Below are 22,974 nucleotides of genomic sequence, written 5' to 3'. Positions count from 1 at the left end.
CCGCCCGGGGAGCTGGGACTACAGGTGCACACGGCCATGCCCAGCTAATTTTTAAATTTTTTGTTGAGTCAAGGTCTTCCTATTTCGCCCAGGCTGGTCTGGGACTCCTGGGCTCAACCCATCCTCCCACTTTGGCTTCCCAAAGTGCTGGGATTACAGGTGTGAGCCACTGCACCCAGCCAGCTCCGCTATCCTTAAATATTGTTGGTATCAATGAAAAATTAAAAAGTGAGTATATTTGATTCAGCAATTCCACCTCCTGTGGATTGCCATATGTTAGGGTATTCATTGCAGCACTGTACATAACAGCACTTTTCCTTCCATTCCCCATGCAACCTAACCATCCATCCATCCATAGGAAAAGAAAGGATGGAAAAGATACAAGGGAAAACTATGCAGCCATTAGCATGAATGAGGCTGGTCAAAAGGACTGAAAAGGAAAAATTTCAAGATTCGATATTAACAAATCTGGAAAAAAATGCAGTATTATGTGACAAAAAGCATAGAACAATATGCCAAGTATGAAGCATTTTATTTTTAAAAATCTGTTTTTTCGGGCCGGGCGCGGTGGCTCAAGCCTGTAATCCCAGCACTCTGGGAGGCCGAGACGGGCGGATCACAAAGTCAGGAGATCGAGACCATCCTGGCTAACACTGTGAAACCCCGTCTCTACTAAAAAAAATACAAAAAACTAGCCGGGCGAGGTGGCGGGCGCCTGTAGTCCCAGCTACTCGGGAGGCTGAGGCCGGAGAATGGCGGGAACCCGGGAGGCGGAGCTTGCAGTGAGCTGAGATCCGGCCACTGCACTCCAGCCTGGTCGACAGAGCGAGACTCCGTCTCAAAAAAAAAAAAAAAAAAAAAAATCTGTTTTTTAGTTTGTTTGTTTTTTGTTTTTTCGGGTTTTTTTTTGAGATAGAGTCTTGCTCTGTCGCCCAGGCTGTAATGCACTGGGGCGATCTTGGCTCACTGCAACCTCTGCCTCCGGGTTCAATAGATTCTCCTGCTTCGGCCTCCCGAGTAGTTAGGATTACAGGCACCCACAACCATGCCTGGATAATTTTTGTATTTTTAATAAAGACGGGGTTTCACCATGTTGGTCAGGCTGGTCTCAAATTCCCGACCTCAAGTGATCCGCCCACCTCGGCCTCCCAAAGTGCTGGGATTACAGGCGAGAGCCACCGTGCCCCGCCCCAAAATCTGTGTTTTTATGTAAACACAGATCATTAGCAGCAGTTATCTATGAGCATAGGAGGATTGGGGTGGGAAGGTAAAGGAGAACTTTTAAAATAAATAAATATATGTATTTGTTTTTTACTTAAATTTTTAAAAAATATAATCACGTGTTCATGTATTATTGTGGGACAAAACCAAAGAGAAAAAAATTCCTTATGCACAAATCTTTGAAGTAAAATTACAAAATAAGACCTAGATTTAAGAAGTGAAGTCCGGGCGTGGTGGCTCAGCCTGTAATCCCAGCACTTTGGGAGGCCGAGACAGGCGGATCACAAGGTCAGGAGATCAAGACCATCCTGGCTAACACGGTGAAATCCGGTCTCTACTAAAAACACAAAAAATTAGCCGGACGTGGTGGCGGCGCCTGCAGTCCCAGCCACTCGGGAGGCTGAGGCAGGAGAATGGCGTGAACCTGGGAGGTGGAGCTTGCAGTGAGCCGAGATCTCACCACTGCACTCCAGCCTGGGCGACAGAGCCAGACTCCGTCACAAAAAAAAAAAAAAAAAAAAAAGAGAAGCGAATAGTGATGAGGGTGAATAGAGAGGAGACAGCATTCAGTAGCACCGGTGGAAACATTTAGCCAAGAGAGCATGAACTTGTGGAGTGTTGTTTCCCATTTCTCCCATATTATTAAATTCAACTCTAGAGACATACTGACTACCTGACAGTATGTAGAATGCACGTCAGCATCTTTGTTTTTCTTTTCTTTTTTTTTTTTTTGACACAGGATCTCGCTGGAGTGCAATGGCGCGATCTCTGCTCACTCCAACCTCTGCCTCCCGGGTTCAAGCGATTCTCCTGTCTCGGCCTCCGGAGTAGCTGGGACTACAGTCACATGCCACCACGCCCGGCTCATTTATCAGCGTCTTTCAAAAGGTAACGCAAGCCAGGAGTGGTGCTCACTCCTGAGCTGAGATCGTGCCACTGCACTCCAGCCTGAGGGACAGAGCCAGACTCCCTCTAAAAAAAAAAAACAAAAAACAGTAATGCTAGAGGGATATTTGGGTATCATTCAGTCCCTTGAGGCTCAGGCCTCTTTGGCTTTCAGGTGAAGGCTACTTCGATCATACTCTGAACACAAGACTTAAAATAACCAGAATTCTCATCATCCCCTACCCCTGCCCCCTGGGGTTTCATTATTATTATTTATTTTATTTACAGTCATGTACCACATAACGATGTTTTGTTCAACAGACCACACACAGGACAATGATCCCATAAGGTTTTAATACCATAGTTTTGCTGTAACTTTTCTATGTTTAGATGATGTTTAGATACATGAATACTTAACCACTGTTACAGTCACCTACAGTATTCAGTACAGTAACATGCTGTACCTGTTTGCAGCCTAGGAGTAGTAGGCTCTCCGTACAGCCTAGGTGTGTAGTAGGCCAGACCATCTAGGTTTGTGTAAGTACTCTATGATATTTGCACAACGATGAAATAATCTAGTGACACATCTCTTAGAAGCATTCCCTTCGTTAAGCCATGCATGATTGTAGTTATTTTTAGCAGGAGTGTATATAACCAAAAAACAAATTAACAGCAGAAATATTGTTTTAAAAATCTACAATACTAATCCCAGCACTTTGGGAGGCCGAGACGGGCGGATCACGAGGTCAGGAGATCGAGACCATCCTGGCTAACACGGTGAAACCCCGTCTCTACTAAAAAATACAAAAAAAAAAAAAAAAAAACTAGCCGGGCGAGGTGGCGGCGCCTGTAGTCCCGGCTACTCGGGAGGCTGAGGCAGGAGAATGGCGGGAACCCGGGAGGCGGAGCTTGCAGTGAGCTGAGATCCGGCCACAGCACTCCAGCCTGGGTGACAGAGCGAGACTCCGTCTCAAAAAAAAAAATAAAAATAAAAATAAAAAAATAAAAAAATCTACAATACTACGGTGTGGTCTGAGGTCCAAAGAAGTTCATCCAAATTGCTGACATTTTACACAACTATACTTATTATTTAATTTCAGAAACCCACCTGCAAGGAGGATCCCTTTAGACCCTGCTCTTGTCAGTGAAAAATGATGCCAGCCCCTCAGTACTTGAGCCACATGTGGTTCTGTATCCTGGGTTTCCAAACCAAACTGATTTAGTGACCTAGGATAACTGCCATGACCTCTCAAACGAGAACACCACGCAACAGGGCATGAGAATGAAGCCCCTAGCAGTGTCCGGTATTTGGGGGTAGCTCAACAAACATTCATCCCTTCCATTTTTATGGTTCTAAAAGATTTTCATCTTAAGGGGCATGAACATGGCAGACTTCAGATTAATGTTGGGATTGCCAGGATATCCAATGAAACAAAACCAACTCTTTTTCTTTTTTTTGAGCCGGAGTCTCACTCTGTCACCCAGGCTGGAGGGCAGTGGCATGATCTTGGCTCACTGCAAGCTCCACCTCCCAGGTTGGAGCAATTCTCCTGCCTCAGCCTCCCAAGTAACTGGGATTATAGGCACGCATCACCATGACTGGCTTATTTTTGTATTTTTAATAGAGACGGGATTTCCCCGTTGAGCAGGCTGGTCTCGAACTCCTGACCTCAGGTGATCTGCCTGCCTTGGCCTCCCAAAGTGCTGGGATTACAGGTGTGAGATACGGCACCTGGCCCAAAACAACTCTTTTTATACATGAGAGTGAAGACTTCAGTGTGTGCCCATTTTCCCATATGACTGACACCTAAGCCCTCTAGTTTTATGGAAATTTAACTTTTTATGGAACGTACCATATTTATCAAATTTAACCTTTTATGAAATTAACCAACTTATGGAAATTGACTTTGTACAAATTATTTATCTTCACATAATTAAAACTGTAATTCACAGATTCTGAAACTTACATTATTTGAAATTCACATCACCTATCTATCAACCAGTTGCTACTGATTTTAGTGTAACATTTCACATTTTCAGAATATGATCTATCTGGAATATACATATAAGAAAATGTTCCACAATTGTTTTCATTTCAGGGTGAATTTACCTAGGAAAGAGGAACATTTTAGAGAGTCCCTCCTTTTTTTCTTTTCATTGTGCTGCCATAATGTTGAGAATCAACCAGATGCATCTGTTCCCTAAGCTCAGCAGTTCAGGAAAAGACAACCCAGATTCTAGAGAGTTTTGGTTCCCACTCTAGCCACTCATCTGGGTCCCCACGTCCTCACTGTGAAAGGATAGCCTTCGACCAAATATTGTCTAAGGAGCTTTCAAGCTCTAAAATTCTATGATGAGTTGTCAAGCAATGAACAACCAACTAATCAGGGAAGCAAACTAAAATACATTTCCTGTGGCCAAATTCTCAGAGCCCAGGGATCAACTTATCAAGAGGGGGAGGAGTCAAACTGTTCAAGAGCAGAGCCACACACACAAAACAAGTATCAGCTAGGAAACAGCACTTTTCTGCCTCTATCTAAACATGACCTAAAAACAAAAGATAAATAGGGTTTAAAACTTTAATGTGTATACTCAGCACACAGACTTCCTATTCACAAGAAGGAAAGATACTTCTGCATAATTACAAAGTCCTATACCTTGTCTGTTCATACTATACAAAGCATAAAATTATATACTTGCAAAGTATGAAAATATTTAAAATGATATAACTATCTGCATTTATGACACTTTTTTTTTTTTTGAGACGGAGTTTAGCTCTGTCACCCAAGCTGGAGTGCAGTGGCACAATCTCGGCTCACTGCAACCTCTGCCTCCCAAATTCCCGACATTTAAACAACTTACTCTCAAAAGACCAGAATGTCATGGAGATATTTGTTTTTCTGTACTTCTAGGGAGCCACACGGACCACTCCCTTGTAATATCTATTCAAAACAAGACCCACTCCTTTAAAATCCCTGGTAGTCTGGGAAACTGGGTGGCTTTCCAAGGCTGAGCCCCTGGGCCAGTCTGAAAGGTCTCCTCCTCTTCCTCCACGTCAAAACAAAGGGCTGTGACCTACCGTTTCTGCTCTCTAAGACAGCCTCCCACTCTCTAGCTTTCTTGGCCGCCCCTACAGACAAACATGTAGACCTTTTTAAATTTAAGGCCTTCACTGATGTCCTTAGGGGAAACAGAGGAGGAATGAATAGGAGAATCAACCTTAAGAAAAAGTGCTTACGGAGCTGCTCATCTCTAGCTTCAGACACAACCCCCCTACTTCCTTATTTAGCAGTGCTTAAGGCAAAAGCCCACAACAATTGAAGTCAAAGAGCCCCTTCCTGAGGTGCTCTATGAAAATTTGCATTTCTGAGAGGCTTCCAAGGGGACTGACTCAAATTCATCTTTCTTTTCCCCAGGCTGGCAGTTAACTGCGGAACTGCAGGATAAAACGTTCAAGTGCTGGTGAAAAATAGGGACAGCTTGCAGATGTAAAATTGGGGGCCATGAAATCTTAACACTGCTTTCCAATCTTCTCACCCTTTTAGATGCTACCATGGACGTTTGTTTAAAGGCCCTCCAAAATGACAGTTTTTGGTTAAGTTCCAGGAAGATAGGGCATTATTTTAATCCAGTAGAAAAAGAAGAGGATATGACCCTACAGTGTGACAGATAAAAAATTCAAGGACTAAATTTGCCCCTTGCGTCAATCCTTCACGATATAATCGGACGTGTCGACACCTCGGTATACACAGCAATGAGTGTATAAAATTACTGAATTAATGTGGGTGCTGGATTCCGAGATGAGAAACTGAGGTGCAAACCACCACGGTATATTGTGGTTCCACGGAAGTTTTATCGGGTCCTTAAGAAGCCCTTGCTTGGCCTCTTTGAACATAGGTCGATAAATAGAGCGTAGTTGTTTAAATAGTTCTACTAAAGTTCTGCAATTAACTCTACTTTAAATGTATACAGCTGCAGGTAATGTACTCAGGCCATACTCTCCCAAGCAGGCAGCCATGGCAAAAGTCCCTTTCTCTTGGCGCGAATTACAAGGAAATTCAAGAAATGCTTTAAGATATATACATGCCAAAGACCTGGAGTTAAGTTACTAGGGTGGGGCTGTGTAAATGTTTGGTGACTCACTAAAGGAAGTTGGGATGTGGGGTGCTGGCACCCGGAGCACACTGAAGAAACAGAAGTTGGGGGGCTGGCGAAGGTCGCTAGCACACTTTATCTCTGATTGGCGGAAGCCCTCAGAGTTTTCTTTATGGCGTCACCGAGTACCTGCCTGTAGAAAGGCCCCGTCTCCGTGACGTCACGCCGCGCTGGCCAATGAAAGGCCTCAGTCTGCGGGCCCCGAGGAGGGTTGTGGGCCCTTTTTTGTGAATGAAGCGCCACGGAACAGCCCTCCTGGGGTCCCCACGAGCCGCGTCCGGCTGTGCCCCGGCGCCTACGCAGCAGCGCTCGCGGCCGCGGTGGGCACGCACGGTTACCCCGGGCAGCCCCAGCCGCCAGCGGCAGCCCAGTCGCCTCGGCCGCGCCAGCAGGCTGCGGGCACCTGGGGGCGGGCTGGGGGCGCCGGCCGCGGCAGGAGGCGCTGTAGAGAGGGCTGCGGCGCGGGTCCCGCGGCGGCCGCGGGAGGGAGCGGGGCAGGCGCTGTGGGCCGGGCTCCTCCTCCGGCTCCTGCGCGACCGCCTCCCGCCGGGCTCCGCCGGCTCCCGCCGTCCCCGCAGCGCCGCTCTGCGCCCGCCGCCCCGAGCGCCCGCGCGGGGCTGGCGGGAGCCTCGGCGGGCGCGCGGGCGCGCGGGGCCATGGTCGTGGCCCCCTGACGGGCCGCGGCCGCCTCCATGAAGCGGAAAAGCGAGCGGCGGTCGAGCTGGGCCGCCGCGCCCCCCTGCTCGCGGCGCTGCTCGTCGACCTCGCCGGGAGTGAAGAAGATCCGCAGCTCCACGCAGCAGGACCTGCGCCGCCGGGACTCCCAGGACGACGTGTACCTGGACATCACCGGTGAGCCGGCCGGCGGGCGCGCGGAGGGCCCCGGACGGCCGCACCCGGCGCGGGGCCCTGGCCCACCCCTCCGGGCTGCCCGGGGCCTCCGGGGCCGGGCCGAAACACTTTCGCCCCCACCCCCTTAAACGCCCCGGCCGCCACACCCCCTTTGGGAGCCTGGCTCCTGGGGAGCGCCCCCCGCCCCGAGTTTCTAGCTGCGTGGGCTGCGAGCTATAACTTTAGCCGGTGCACCCTCCTCCACCGGCAAGATGGACCGAGGGTCACCTTTCTAAGTTACAGGCGTCAGCCTGGCGTCTCGAACCTGCCGCTCCTCCCCGCGGGCTGCTTCTGAGTTCCTGTGGATTCCGCCTCCAGGGGTTGCGAGTCCGGTTGGCCCTCGGGCGAGTCACAACCTCTCAATCAGCCCCAGAGGATTCCCCGAGCGCGCTGACCGCGCCTGGCACGGGAGCTGCCCCTTTTTGGCGTTGGCCAAACCCGCTGCTCCGTAGCCTTGGGACCCCGGGGGCGCCGCGTTGCCCGTCCGGCGCGGAAGCCCGAGCCCCGCTCCCGGGCCTCCCGCGCCCCGCCCCCTAGCGCGCCCCCGCGCGCCTCCGTCTCCAGGGGTCTGCTCCCCGCCGGGGCCTCGAGAAGGAAGGTGTCACGTTGATGGCATTTGAGCCAGCCGGCAAGATGAATGCCCGGGTTGTCACTTTTGAGAAATCCCAGCCAGCCAGAGCAGGTAGCCAAGCAGCCCTTCGGTAACTGTTCTGTTAGTGCTGATTCGACCGTTCTTGGAGACTCATATATCCAATTTGGCAGCTGTTAGGTTTGCTGGGATTGACAGTGACGCGTGTAAAGGCATTAAATGTGATGATGTATGTGCCAACGCTGTGTAAACAGCAGAGCTGTCCACGGTTTTGAGGGAATTGGCAGTCTGTTTTCAGTGGCGGGGAATGTGCCAACCTCGGTGCGTGGCGTTAATAAGAACTGTTTCCCGCCCCTAGCCTTTGATAAACCAGGTAAGCTGGAGTGGCGAGAACATTAAGTTGAAGTGTTGAGACAAACAGACGTTTAGGAGAAATAATATTCTAGGTTCATAGACACTCTGGAAACTAAGGTCCTTTTGAAATGAAGCTGAGAGCAGAGCAGGTTTTCTCGGCTTTCGTGGATGGCCCTTGGGAACCAGAGCGGGCAGAGGAAGGGGTTGCCCTGAGTACCCAGTCCCCCCCGCCGATAGCTACGGGGGGGTGTGCGGGAGGTGAAGCCTGCTGAGGCTGAGAAGCCAGGTCCCTCCAACGTTGTGCACTTCCCAGAAGAAGGCCTCACCGAGGACGGGTGGGGCTGGGAGCGGGTGGGCCTACACGTAGTTTCTGCCCGTTATTATTTATACCTCTTCAAAGGATCTGTGTTGAATGGAATTTAATTTTAAGACAATTAATGCATGTGCATGGTGCAGAACTCCAATTCTAAAGGTGCACAGGAGTACTTACAGAAAAGTTGGTCTCACAGCCTCCAAGTGTCCTTCTCTAGAGGCAACTACTCTTCCCAGTTTCTTGTGAAGCCTTCCAGAAATAGACTGTGCATGCATCTATATATGCTATATATTCTTTACCATACACGTGCGAGTAGCACACAACATGTTGTGTTGCACATTGTTCCATTTTCGTAGTGTTTCTTATTAGAATGATTGTTCTGAGTTGGTGCATACAAGACTGGCTTGATTTTAATTACCGCTTAGGCCAATGTACATACGGTTTTATGAATGAAACCATTAACGAGTACGTATGGATTTAAATGTATATGTAGATTTAAATTTTTTTTAACCTATTTAGACAGTCCCTGTTGATGAACATTTAGGTTTTCAATCAGAAGGTTTGTGACAGCAAAGTCATTGGAGTAAATATTTCTCCTTGATGGAGATCAAATATGATGTGGCTAGCCTTTGTCAGGCAGTCACCAATTGATTAACTTCAGAAAAATATAACCAAGCAGAATACTGAGGAGAGGTGCATTATATGAAATAAAAATGCTATCAGAGGGCGGGCAACCCTCTTGGGTCCCCTTCCACGCTGTGGAAGCTTTGTTCTTTCACTCTTCACAATAAATCTTGCTGCTGCTAAAAAAAAAAAAAAAAAAAAAAAAAAAAAAAAAATTCCTATCAGATTGCAAGCCCTAATAATGGAAGGGTCCAGCTTTAATGTAACGGAGCTCCAGGGGAGTAAAGGTTATAGTCACCTTTCCCTGTGACTTCTCTAGGTCACAGTGATAGTCCTCAGTGATAGTCTGCAGTGTGATATACAAGGCCAATTGAAGTATCTTCAGATACAGAGTTTAGATTACTTTTTATAGGGCTTTTGGGGGAAGGCTTGAGGCCTGTCCTCAGCAAATGGCAACTGGTCCTTTCCTTCCCAATGTGTTTTTCCCTCTATTATTGTTTTCTTAATTTAAAAAGCAGTGCATGCACACTTCTAAAAAGTCAAACATTGTCAAATGAGTTTTTTCTTTTTTTTTTTTTAGACGGAGTCTTGCTCTGTTTCCCAGGCTGGAAAGACTGTGCAGTGGCTCAGTCTCGGCTCTGCCTCCTGGGTTCAAGGAATTCTCCTGCCTCAGTCTCTCAAGTAGCTGGGAATACAGGTGCCTGCCACCACGCGTGGCTAATTTTTGCATTTTTAGTAGAGACGGGGTTTCACCATATTGGCCAGGCTAGTCTTGAACTCCTGACCTTGTGATCCGCCCGCCTCGGCCTCCCAAGGTGCTGGGATTACAGGTGTGAACTTTCACCTGGCCTATCAAATGAGTTTTATGGAATCTCCCTCCCTTGGTAATGTTTTTCCTCCTTCAGTTTTCTGTGCACATTCAAGTTTCTGGAAATTGTGCCTTATCAGCAAGATTAGTTCTCTTTTTTTTGAGACGGAGTCTCGCTCCGTTGCCCAGGTTGGAGTGCAGTGGCGCTATCTGGGCTCACCACACCCTCTGCCTCCCAGGTTCAAGCAGTTCTCCTGCCTCAGCCTGCTGAGTATTTGGAACTACAGGTGCATGCCCATGTCCAGCTAATTTTTCTATTTTTAGTAGAGATGGGGTTTCACTATGTTGGCCAGACTGGTCTTGAACTCCTGACTTTGTGATCCTCTCCAGCCTAGACCTCCCAAAGTGCTGAGGTTATAGGCGTGAACCACTGTGCCCGGCTGATTATTTTTTGATGGCTGCCATGTATGGCCAAATCATGATTTATTTAGTAGTAATAAATAGATGGTTATTTGGGAGTTTTCCAGTCCCTATTGCAAATGTCTGCAGTAGCATCAATGTATGTGTCTGTCTATATGTGTGACTGTATCTATAGAATGTATTTCTAGAAGTGAAAATGTCAGGCCAGAGTACATATGGACTTTATCCATTCCTCAGTGGACTTTTTGACTATTAGGAATAATGCTGCTGTGAACATTCATATACACGTTGTTGCATGGACATGTTTTCAGTATAACACCCAGGAGCAGAATGGCAGGATCACATGGTATCTCCATGTTTAATGTTTTAAGGAACCGTCAGACTCTTTTTGCAGAGTGGCTACACCACCAGCGTTCCTGTAAGCAGTGTACCAATTATTCCACATCCTTGCCAACACTTATTATTGGATTGACAAGATTCTTTCACAGTGGAGTAGGTTTGTAAAAATTAATGCATGTTGTCACTTCTGTCCACCCTGCCCTTCAATACATCATTTTTTAACTTAGCCCCTTGACATTTTTATTGCAGCCTATTTAATCTGTAAATTGAATTCCCATAGATCCCAGGATACTTCATGTGTGTGTATTTAATATAGGATGCTTAATGCCTATTTTTTTTCCTGTTGTCATTTGTTATATATCACTATTGTTTAGTATCTAGCCACCCACACCCCTATACTGGGCATTTACTCTTACTAGGAGCAGACTAAGGGGTTTAATTCTCATTCCAATCCCATCCACCTCTCACCGAGCCATTCATTCACCTCTTGCCATGTGCAATGACATGAATTTTTTTACTTGAGCTGTACTGCTAGTTCAGTTTCAGTCTACCATGAAAACAAAAGGTCATAAAGACAATGTAGGCCGGGCGCAGTGGCTCATGTCTGTAATCCCAGCACTTGGGGAGGCTGAGGCAGGTGGATCACCTGAGGTCAGGAGTTCGAGACCAGCCTGGCCAACATGGTGAAACCCCTTCTCTACTAAAAATACAAAAATTAACTGGGCATGGTGGCATGCGTCTGTAGTCCCAGCTACTTGGGAGGCTGAGTCAGGAGAATCTCTTGAACCAGGGAGGTGGAGGTTGCAGTGAGCTGAGATTGCGCCACTGCACTCCAGCCTGGGTGACAGAGTGAAACTACACCTCAAAAACAAAGCAAAACAAAACAAAACAGGCAGTGTAAACTGTAAGCGTTAATGCTAAAAAGATGCTGAGTACAGATCAGAATGAGCTGTTACCAGTCTAGGAAACTGGAGGAAGTAGGGAGGTTGAGGAGGGTTTTCAAGGAAAAAATACTACATTTTTCTATGAACCTCCTTAATGTCAGAGGTCTGAATCTTTTTTTTTTTTTTTTTTTTTTTGAGATGGAGTCTGGCTCTGTTGCCCAGGCTGAAGTGCAGTGGTGTGATCTCGGCTCACTGCAAGCTCTGCCTCCCGGGTTCACGCCATTCTCCTGCCTCAGCCTCCCAAGTAGCTGGGACTACAGGTGCCCGCCACCACGCCCAGCTAATTTTTTGTATTTTTAGTAGAGACAGGGTTTCACCGTGGTCTCAATCTCCTGACCTTGAGATCTGCCCGCCTTGGCCTCCCAAAGTGCTGGGATTACAGGTGTGAGCCACTGCTCCCGGCCCAGAGGTCTGAATCTTTATCTCTATTTTCCCATCCCTTAAATAGGGACCTCCATTCATGGCAGTGTACTTTTTCCTTTCCACAGGAAAAAAAAATTGAAAGACTCTAACAGTACTGCATATATCTATGTTTGATAATTTATAAGATGTAATAGTTGGTGCAGCACTTCAATTTATTTTACTATTTTTATTTTTTAAATTTCTGATTAGACTGGGAGCAGTAGCTCACGCCTGTAATCCCAGCACTTTGGGAAGCCCAGGTGGGCAGATCGCTTGAGCCCAGGAGTTCAAGACCAGCCTGGCCGACATGGCAAAATCCCTACTCCGGAGGCTGAGGTGGGAGAATCACTTGAGCCTGGGAGGTCAAGGCTGCAATGAGCTGTGTTCGTTCCACAGCACTCTACCCTGGGCAAAAGAGACATAGTGAAACCCTGTCTCAACAAAAAAAAAAGGAAAGAAAGAAAAGAAAAATTCGGATTAGTAAAGAATATTGGTGCCGGTGTGGTGACTCACGCCTGTAATCCCAGCACTTTGGGAGGCCAAGGTGGGTGGATCACCTGAGGTCAGGAGTTCGAAACTGGCCTGGCCAAGATGGTGAAACCCTGTCTCTACTGAAAATACAAAAATCAGCTGGGGCTGGTGGCGGATGCCTGTAATCCCAACTACTTGGGAGGCTGAGGCAGGATAATTGCTTGAACCCAGGAGGCGGAGGTTGCAGTGAGCCGCGATCGTGCCACTGTACTCCCTCCTGGGCGACAAGAGCAAAACTGTGTCTCAAAAAGAAAAAAAGAATATTAGTAATAGCTACTGGGTCTGCCATGATCTAACTTTTAAAGACTGTCTAGGCCGGGCGCGGTGGCTCAAGCCTGTAATCCCAGCACTTTGGGAGGCCGAGGCGGGTGGATCACGAGGTCAGGAGATCGAGACTATCCTGGCTAACACGGTGAAACCCCGTCTCTACTAAAAATACAAAAAACTAGCCGGGCGTGGTGGCGGACGCCTGTAGTCTCAGCTACTCGGGAGGCTGAGGCTGGAGAATGGCATGAACCCGGGAGGCGGAGCTTGCAGTGAGCCGAGATCACGCCACTGCACTCCAGCCTGGGAGACACAGCGAGACTCCGTCTCAAAAAAAAAAAAATAAATAAATAAAGACTGTCTGTATTATCACAGCAAATAATTTTATTGGAGAAACACTAATTGAGGTCAAGATTGTCTTTTTAAAGCACTGATTAATGGTGATATATTGGATACTCATCAAATAAACAAATACGGCGTTGTCTCCTCCCTCCCTCCTTTTTAGGATCTTTAAAATTCACAGCAGACATTAGACAGGGAAAATTTATTCATTAATTCAAGAAGTATTTATTGCATGCCTACTATGTAAAATAGTTATGCATATTCATTGCAGTGATGGAAGTATATTTTTCTTGATAGAAAAGGAATGCTGTTATGTAGAACACTGAGTCAAGGAGAAAAATTGCTTTTTCTTCAAGAGTTTTGGGTTATAGTAGATTATTCGGTTTCAGGAATCGAAGCCCGTCATAGTGTGTAGTGTGCGTTTTTCTTCTTGCCTGTGTCTTGGTTCTCTACTTACACTTAAATGTGTCTGTAATGTGAATTTGTTTTCTTGATTTCTGTGCTTGCTTCATTCTTCAGCGTCTTCACTTCTGATACTCATGTTAGTCATCTGCTTTAACTCTAATCCTTAGGCACTCCAACACCACGTGCAGGCAACGATTTGGCAGTTTCAAATGTCACTCCGTACTTAAGTGGACATACGGAGTAGCTGGGCGCAGACATGAAGGGCAGGTGGAATAATTGTGTTGCAGAAATGGCACTGATGCCAGGGAGTTGCCAGTCAGTGCAAATGGTAATTGCTCTGTGCTTTTGAATGGGAAGGAATGTCCCCGGTTTCTGTTAGGGTTAGGAAGAGCTGGACTGAAACCACACTGTGGATATTTAGGATGGAAGAAGGGCATTGGCGCACACAAGTGACATTTCTTGGAAGTTTCTGAGATAGTCTGTGGGAATCACTGAATTGATAGGACAGATGTTTTGCTTTATAGGGGAAAGAATTTCAAGAGATCAAAACCCTCCACTCTCCCCTGTGAAGAAGCCAAAGGGCCCGAGATAAAATTGGGCCACATTGATGTAGTTTCTTTCTGGCAAAGCCATGGCTACCTGACTTTTACTGTTGCCAGCAGAGAAAGCTGCTTCACAGAGTTGTACATGAATGATTTATTGGACATCCCCTAGTTAGTCCCGTGCTACTTAGGCTAGGAGATGAATCATTACCTACTGAATTTTAGGAAAAGGAGCAAAACAAGTACATCATTCAGGTCTTCTGCAGGTCATGCTGTTTTCCAAATTGACTGTCATTAACAGCCCGTTTTCCAGATATTTTATTCATTCAACAAATGCATAATGAATTTGTGCAAATGAATACCTACTCTGCCAAGCTTTCTTCCCCCTTCAAATGCTAAAAATAGAGCACTGCTAGAGATAGTCCCTGCTCTCATGCAGTTTATGTTTCCTGTGTTAATTGGGAAAACAACACTGGGAGGGTCTGAGGGAGAACTAGCATATAGAGTAACCATGTCGCATATTGTGATTGAAATCTTTAGGGAAGAAAAACTTTACTCAAAGAGTTTTTGAAGAGCCACTTCTATGAGGCCAACTACGCTAGCTGCTAGACACGAGGACACCGTGGAAACCGGGTCTCTGCCCCATCCCAGGGTTGAGCACAGGCGGGTTATCAGGAGCCTTTTGGAGGCTCGATGCTCTCATGGGCCACAGATTTGTTGTGAGAATGAAGTGAAGGGGATGCTTGTGAAGTGCTTGGTTTGATGCCCATTGATGGCCAGGGCTGCATCAGTGTTCTCTCCTGTCACATGCGTGACAGCAGCCGCGAGGACAAAGGGCAGGCTGAGGCACAGTCATCACGCCTGGAAGGATTTCAAACTAAGAAGCAAACATTCCTGTGTACTTGCACAAAAGGTCCAGTGAATCAGCACAGTGGAAATGCAATGTGTTCCTGTCTCTGCTTCTGAGAGCGAGCTCAGGGCAGAAATGCTCCAGACGAGGCTGGCTCCATACTTGTCAGGGCAGCGGAGGAGGTTTGGCGCCGTGGTGATCATCTTTTCTGCCTTGGGAGAAACGTTACAGTTTCTCTTTAGAAAGATGCCCTATAAGAGGAGGAATAAACCAAAGCTGTTACTTCATTCTTGAGGCTATTGTTATGTATTTTCCTTCTCCTGAAGACTTATATTGCCTAAGATTAAATTGCAGCTAAGTTTATTGTTGGGGAGGTCTTCTTAAAGATGGGAGTCCCCTCTACCATGGGAGAGCCTGAGATAGAAAATAAAACAATATATGAAATTATTTACTGATAGAATATAAATTTTCAGAGTGGTTAATTTAAAAAATGCTGTTCTTGTATATGTTTTAAAATAGTGTTTCACAGACAATTATCCAAAAGATTTGAAACTGATGGTGCATATTATTGGCAGACAGGGCCTTGGTTTGTTTGTTTGTTTGTAAAACAAATTGCCTTTCAAAGGACGTTTCCATGCTTAATGTGTCGCAGAGACACAACTTATTTGGAAAGGTTGGGAGTAGGATATAAAGAAGAAATTAGATCTTTAAATCTATTTTTTATTACCCTGGGAAAAGTGAATTTTAGTAGCCAGTATTTTTTGTTTTCCTTCCCATCTTAGCTTCTGAATATTTTTATTACCTAAGTAAATCCTTCACATTAAAATTGTTATAAGGATTTGTAAGTTGACATGAAAACATAGACTATTTGAACATGTCAAAGCCACGCCTCCTTTAGATCAGGCGCCTTTATGAATGAGGGAAGTAGGTGCGGGGTTGTTGAGGACAAATGTGGAAGAGATTGTATTAGAGACAAAGAGACTGGTTCGCAGGAACTAACCAATCTTCAAGTATTGTTTCTTTCCACTGTTTCATTTTTAGCTTCCAAAGTGAGTCATTTGATTTCTAGCGTTATAAGAAGAATTGACTTCCATATTAGGCAGGGATTACTTTTGAAAACATTTTCCAAAATTGATGGTAACCTTCCTAAACTCAAGGATATTGAACTGGAATGTGTACATCTCATCTGGACTCTCTAGTTTATATGAAAGTTTTACGCCCTTTTCTCTCTTTTTTTTTTTCTATAGCTTTTCATGGATACTGCTCCAACAAAGGTATTCAGATCATTGACTACTTTGCAGTTCTTTTATATTACTTTAAACTGTAGAATTTCCTCTGTTAGTTGTCGTTCTTGGTTCCGTGCTTTCCTGTTTGCTTGTCTTAATCTTAGGCAGCAGGTCAGTTTTCTGGAACTGTAGAGCAGCGCTGGCATGTTTATGACTTAAGTGGAAATCTGTCTTTATATGAAAGGTTTTGTTGGTTTCTGTGACGGTTAATACTGAGAGTAGTTTCTGTGATATTTTATTGGATTAATATGAATACCAAGTTTTGGGTGGTAGATATTTTTTGGTAATATTCAATTTTTCTTTTTAAATTGAATCTCACTTTCGTAGGCTCTTGTGGAAAGGGTACTCACAGTGAGTTGTTATAACTATAACAGCTACTCCTGATTTTTTTTTTTTTTGCGGTCATTTAGTTCTTTCTAGACATTTATTTGACTAATAGATTTATATCCTATTTACTGAGTTTGGCAAGAGGGAAATGTCATGAAATGCTAACTAGGGGAACAGGGTAGTGCTTCTATATTCTTTTTTTAATTTACAAAGTATTCTTGCTGGGTGTGGTGGCTCATGCCTATAATCCCAGCACTTTGGGAGGCTGAGGCGGGTGGATCACAAAGTCAGGAGATCGAGACCATCCTGGCTAACATGGTGAAACCCCATCTCTACTAAAAATACAAAAAAGTAGCCGGCCGTGGTGGCGGCGCCTGTAGTCCCAGCTACTTGGGAGGCTGAGGCTGGAGAATGGTCTGAACCTGGGAGGCAGAGCTTGCAGTGAGCCGAGATTGCGCCACTGCACTCCAACCTGGGCAACAGAGTGAGACTCCGTCTCAAAAAAAAAAAATAAATAAATACATAAAAAAGTATTCTTATTCACTTTGACTTTCAAATGCCTCAGATATGGGCAGTAAGCGAAAAACAAATCTGAATGGGCGTGGGCGTGTGTGTGTGTGTGTGTGTATGTATCTATATATCTTTCCGATTTAAAACAATTCTAACTTTAATCTCTTGGTCTTTTATACAGTTTCTTTAATCTCAGCATTGTTTATATTCTAGAGGAGCAGCTCTCTTAGAGAATGCTTCATTCACCAGTTGGTTCACAAATTTGGTCCTATTCATTGTCTTTGAGTCTGAAAAGCTGAAGAAGCTAGGCTGGATAAATTAATTCTAGTTTCATAAGATCACATATCAACTTCATTTCTCAGGTAGTTCAGTTTTATACTATTAAAATTTGGTTGGCAGTGTACTTTTTACAAAATAAAAACATCTTGTTCCTGATGTCTGTGATATTTATTGTTCTTTCAAGTTCTCATTTGAAAGTAAAATTATTTTCTTGGCACTGCTTTGTGGTTTATGACGTTGATCTTTTTATATCCAATCCATAATGCAATACTATCATTACAGATTCTGAATTCTGCAAAGCCTTCTCTCAATTTTAGGACCGTGTCAGCTGAATCATTCTTTGGGTTTTGCTCATTTATTATTTGTATTTATGTGAATGGTGCTATAGAATTAATTAATGTATCCATTCAACAAGTATTTATTGAGCAACTACTTGAATTGGGCCAAGTGTTACTAAAGAACGGAGGGGAAGGGATGTGAAGATTTATACATGCCCCTTTTCCCTGAAGACTGAGAAAGAATACACTCTTAAATCATCATCTCAATGAAGACAGGTAATGAAAGAATTAGTCATTATGTAGTTTTGCTCTTTTCTTCATTTAAATAGCATCAGTTTGAAAGAATTGTGTGTTGGAAATGTCACTCGATCATTCCTATACAAAATGAATAATTTGGACTGGGCGCAGTGGCTCATGTCTGTAATCCCAGCACTTTGGGGAGGCCATGGCGGGCGGATTACTGTAGGTCAGGAGTTCAAGGCCAGCCTTGCAAACATGGTGATGCCCCGTCTCTACTAAAAGTACAAAATTAGCCAGGCATGTTGGCATGCACCTGTAATCTCAGCTACTCAGAAAGCTGAGGCAGGAGAATCGCTTGAACCAGAGGTTGCACTGAGCAGAGATTGCACCCTGCACTCCTGCCTGGGTGAAAGAGTGAGACTCCATCTCAAAAATATATATATGAACGAATAAGTTTTCCAATATCTGGTGAAAATAATCTGTCTTATGGTGTGTCTTTTCTTTGTGTGTGTGTGTGTGTGTGTTTTAACCTTTAAAAGAAACAACAGGGAAAAGGGTCATTTTGGTATGTAACTGATCATATATAAGTATATGTTAATAATTCACTGAAAACCCTATCTCTACTAAAATATATCTAAAGGAAAAGGTCTACATTTCAATTAATTCTACGTCTCTAATTTGGATCTCTAGCTATCCCAGAGGATATAATTTAAAATAAGATTTCTTGTTTATTCTCGGTAAGAAGTAATTACAGAGCACCTTTAAGATGAGTATTGCTTCTTAAATTGAAGGCACTAAAGATAAAGATTGCTAAATATTTCGGGAACTAGATTTAATTGTGTGACTTGAACTGAAAAGCATTCTAATTTTCCATTCATTTATGGGTGCTGGGGAAGAACTGCTTTGACTTGAATGTATAATAGAATTCGAATGTCGGTCTTAAATTTTGGGGAGTTGTTCTCAGTTTGCTCTTGGAATTTATTATTGTAATACTGTCATTAGGTAGCTTGTTGGAAGCAGCTAATATGTGAAAGTGAAGCATCTTAACATGTATCTCTTTTCTGACAATGAACTGTCAAAAAAGCTTTGAGTTTAGCTAACAAACACAACTGAGGCTGGGATTTTAACTCCACTATTAATATATTCTAATTTTAAACTACTGTAACTGAAAGGGCGTACAGCACTAATTCAATCCAGATACGTTTGAGTGCATTTGATAGTCTCATCCTTGCAACAGCTGCTGAAAAAGATGTGGTAGAGATTTCAGACTGGACCACTGACGTCTGGGAATTGACACTAGCACGCAGACTGGGTCAGGCAAGGTATAGCCTGGTGCCGCCAGCTGGTTTGCATGGAAGACCTTATCCGTAAAAGTCAGAGAGAGTCAAACAAGATGGGTGCCTCTGAATGAATGGGATCCTTGGAAAGGAGGTTTGAACTAGGTTTTAAAGATTCTCATATTTTCCCCTCCACAACCAGAAGGAACTGTTCTGGATCACAGCAACGTAAGAGTCTGCTTTCTGCTTCTCGACAGCGCCATTGCCCCTGTGGTGGCAGTTGTGTGGTGGGTGATAGCTGGGAGTGGGAATGGACTCTACTCCAGCATGAGGGAAAGATTCTTTTCCAGCTTCCCCAGATCCATCCCACATTGCTCTTGTATTCTGCCACTAACAAGCATTAAGATATCACATTAAACCTGAAGTAAGGAACAGCTTTGCTCCAAAATGAAAAAAAAAAAAAAAATTAATGAAATCTGTCTTACTGAGGAAGGCAGGAAAAGGACCTCAAAGCATCCCTTATCCATGGGGGCCTTTTCAGGTAGCATTGATCAGATTTTTAGAGCTTAAATTTATAGATTCAGAAGACAACCATTTCCTGCCACAGTGCTAACAGAATTTTTTCTTAATATGAGAGTTTTGGGAGTTCTGAAAATAAAGATATGTGGGATATTCTGAAAGCTAACCAGTAATTCCCAATAAACTCAGATCTTTTTTTTTTTTTTTAATCAAAGCTCTGGATTAAGAATTCTTATTTAAATTTTTTTTTTTTTTTTTTTTTTTTTTTTGGAGACACAGTCTTCCTGTCTTGGCCAGGCTGGCATGCAGTGACACAGTCATAGCAGCCTCCATTTCCTGTACTTGTGATCCTCCTGAGTAGCTGAGACTACAGGTGCACGCCAACCTGCCCAGCTAATTAAAAAAAAAATTTTTAGTAGGCAGGACACGGTGGCTCACGCCTGTAATCCCAGCACTTTGGGAGGCTGAGGCGGGCAAATCATCTGAGGTCGAGAGTTCGAGACCAGTCTGACCAACATGGAGACACCCCGTCTCTACTAAAAATACAAAATTAGCTGGGCGTGGTGGCATGTGCCTGTAATCCCAGCTCCTTGGGAGGCTGAGGCAGGAGAATCACTTGAACCTGGGAGGTAGAGGTTGCGGTGAGCCGAGATCATGCCATTGCACTCCAGCCTAGGTAACAAGTGCGAAACTCCATCTCCAAAAAATAAAAAAAAAAACAAGCACACAAAAAAACTTTTTTTTTTTCCCCCCTGAGACGGAGCCTCGCTCTGTCTCCCAGGCTGGAGTGCAGTGGCGCGATCTCGGCTCACTGCAAGCTCCACCTCCCGGGTTCACGCCATTCTTCTGCCTCAGCCTCCCAAGTATCTGGGACTACAGGCAACCGCCACCACGCCTGCTAATTTTTTTGTATTTTTTAGTAGAGATGGGGTTTCACCATGTTAGCCAGAGCAGTGCTGGGATTACAGGCATGATCCACTGCGCCCGGCCCAAAATAACTTTTAGTAGAGATGAGGTCTCACTCCGTTGCCCAGGTGGTCTGGAACTCCTGGGCTCAAGCTATCCTCCTGCCCAGGCTTCCCAAAGTGCTGGGATTACAAGCATGAGCACTGCACCTGGCTGGAACTCTTGGTTTAAAATGATTTCAGAGAACAAATAATATTCTTTTTTTTTTTTTTTTTTTGAGATGGAGTCTTGCTCTGTTGCCCAGGCTAGAGTACAGTTGTGTGATCTTGGCTCACTGCAACCTCCGCCTCCCGGGTTGAAGCGATTCTCCTGCCTCAGCCTCCTGAGTAGCTGGGATTACCACATGTCACCACACTGGCTTATTTTTGTATTTTTAGTTGAAATGGGGTTTTGCCATGTAGACCAGGCAGGTCTTGAACTTTTGACCTCTGCCCACCTCAGCCTCCCAAAGTGCTGGGATTACAGGCATGAGCCACCATGCCCGGGTAACAAATATTATTTTAATATGGAGACTTATGAATGTAAATATTAAGTTTTGTCCTTTAATGGTATAAAAGCTATTTTTTAGAAAAAGCTGATTTTTTGGGTACCTGTTACACATCCCATTGAACGTAACACAAGCAGTGCTGCTTTGTTGTAACTATTTGTTTTTGAAAAAAAATTCTTTTTGAGGCAAAGTTTCGCTCTTGTTGCGCAGGCTGGAGTGCAGTGGCTCAATCTCACCTCACTGCAACCTCTGCCTCCCGGGTTCAAACGATTCTCCTGCCTCAGCCTCCCGAAGTGCTGAGATGACAGGCGTGAGCCACCGCCCCTGGCCCTTGAAATATTTTACTGAAACTAAGTAGGCACATATATGTCTGCAGTCAGTGTCTTGCTTTGCGTTCCCCAGAACAGATGCTGAGTCAAGGGTCCAGTGCAAGTACTTCCTTGGGGAGTGATCCCAGGAAGCACTCACAGGGGAGTGGGGAAGTGAGATGGTAAGGAAAGGCTAGCCACAAATGGCTCATTATCAGGCAGGTGACTACTGTGGGAATGGAGTTAGAGGCTGCAGGGGAATCCTGGGAGCCAGTATAGGAGACATGCTGCAGAGTTATCCTCACTGAGGGTTGAGGGTGTGGGATATTTATATGCCAGTCACTTACCCCTGCTTGAGGCTTGGCTGGGGAGTGGGGAGTGATCATTTTCAAGTCCTGTGACAGGAGGCAAAATGGACTCTTTAGGCCAGAGAAAGCCCTGAAAGAAATACTGGTGCAATTGGAAATTGTGCTGCAAGTGGGGAGGAGATAAGACTGGTTCTTAACAGCACCTGCTGCATTCCATTACGTTATTGTTATTTTTTTCCTCTGTGCTCTTAGTGCTATTACTGTAAGTTCTTAGCTGGTTCCCTCTCAACCATTATCCCTAAATTGGATGTGTTACTGTCACTACGTTGTGTCCTGGTAGGGCATTTTTGACAGTGAATGTTGAGAAAGCATATGCATGTGACAGGGCGGATTTGTTAGAAGCAATGGAAAGGTGAGTACTAAACTGACTGTTTAAAATGCAAGCCTCGGCCGAGCACGGGGGCTCACACCTGTAATCCTAGCACTTTGGGAGGCAGAGGTGGGTGGATCACCTGAGGTCAGGAGTTCGAGACCAGCCCGGCCAACATGGTGAAACCCCATCTCTACTAAAATACAAAAAAAGTAGCCGGGCATGGTGGCACGCGCCTATAATCCCAGCTACTTGGGAGGCTGAGGCAGGAGAATCGCTTGAACCCGGGAGGCAGAGGTTGCAGTGAGCTGAGGTTGCGGTGAGCTGAGTTTGCACTATTGCACTCCAGCCCGGGCAACAACAGTGAAACTCTGTCTCAAAATAATAGTAGTAATAATAATAATAATAATAATAATAAATAAATGCAAGCTTCACGAGGCCTTTTCAAGGAAATGTTTAAGGAAACCAGGTAAAGATAAGTATGCAATTAAGGACTGTTGGAAGTTGTGTGATTTTTATGAAAGGCTTTATAAACATCACCGTACTTGGAGGTTTGACTAACAGTTGTGTGACTAGAATTATGGCCAGTGACAGGTCCTGACTTCAGTGAATGCAGAGTGACTGGAAAAGCTGAGCCATTGCCAGTGTAGCATGCCAGGAAAGGATCTCCACAGAGACTGCGGATTCCGTTCAAGTTCCATTTCCAGGAACTCCTCGTCCTCAGCTAGACAGAGTGTGTGCCTGTAAATTCGACCACTTTAAGTCTTTTATTTCGAACAAGGGCAGATAACAAATACTTAGGTACTCCTGGGAATGTTTCAAGGTGGATCTACTTGTTTAATTGTTTCAGGGTTTCTAATCTGTGTGTCACATGCTTACACGAAGCTAGGCAGTAGGGAGATCACAGGTTACCACGTGATATCACTCGGTGCTGTTTACT

At 45.0% G+C, this 22,974-nt stretch overlaps 1 protein-coding gene across 25 annotated transcripts in view; it reads left to right on the top strand.

Moving 5' to 3' along the window:
* The first annotated feature begins 6,875 nt into the window (after positions 1-6,875).
* LOC105498918 (cell division cycle 14B) overlaps positions 6,876-22,974 on the top strand; it is a 142,859-nt gene continuing 126,760 nt past the window's right edge. For 7 of the 25 annotated variants that reach the window (XR_011612287.1, XR_011612286.1, XR_011612283.1 and 4 more), the window contains exon 1: positions 6,878-7,113. Coding sequence is in view for 17 of the 25 variants with exons in the window: in XM_071077468.1 (XP_070933569.1) it covers positions 6,954-7,113 (160 nt within the window). In the remaining 8 variants the exon portion in view is untranslated. Of the gene's footprint in view, positions 7,114-22,974 lie in introns of all 25 variants that reach the window. The other 18 variants (XR_011612288.1, XR_011612289.1, XR_011612290.1 and 15 more) reach the window with 8 other exon arrangements.

Source organism: Macaca nemestrina, chromosome 14, assembly GCF_043159975.1.
Source record: "Macaca nemestrina isolate mMacNem1 chromosome 14, mMacNem.hap1, whole genome shotgun sequence".
Lineage (NCBI taxonomy): Eukaryota > Metazoa > Chordata > Mammalia > Primates > Cercopithecidae > Macaca > Macaca nemestrina.
Note: the sequence above shows the minus strand (reverse complement) of the source record. Positions and strands in the feature narration are given on the sequence as shown.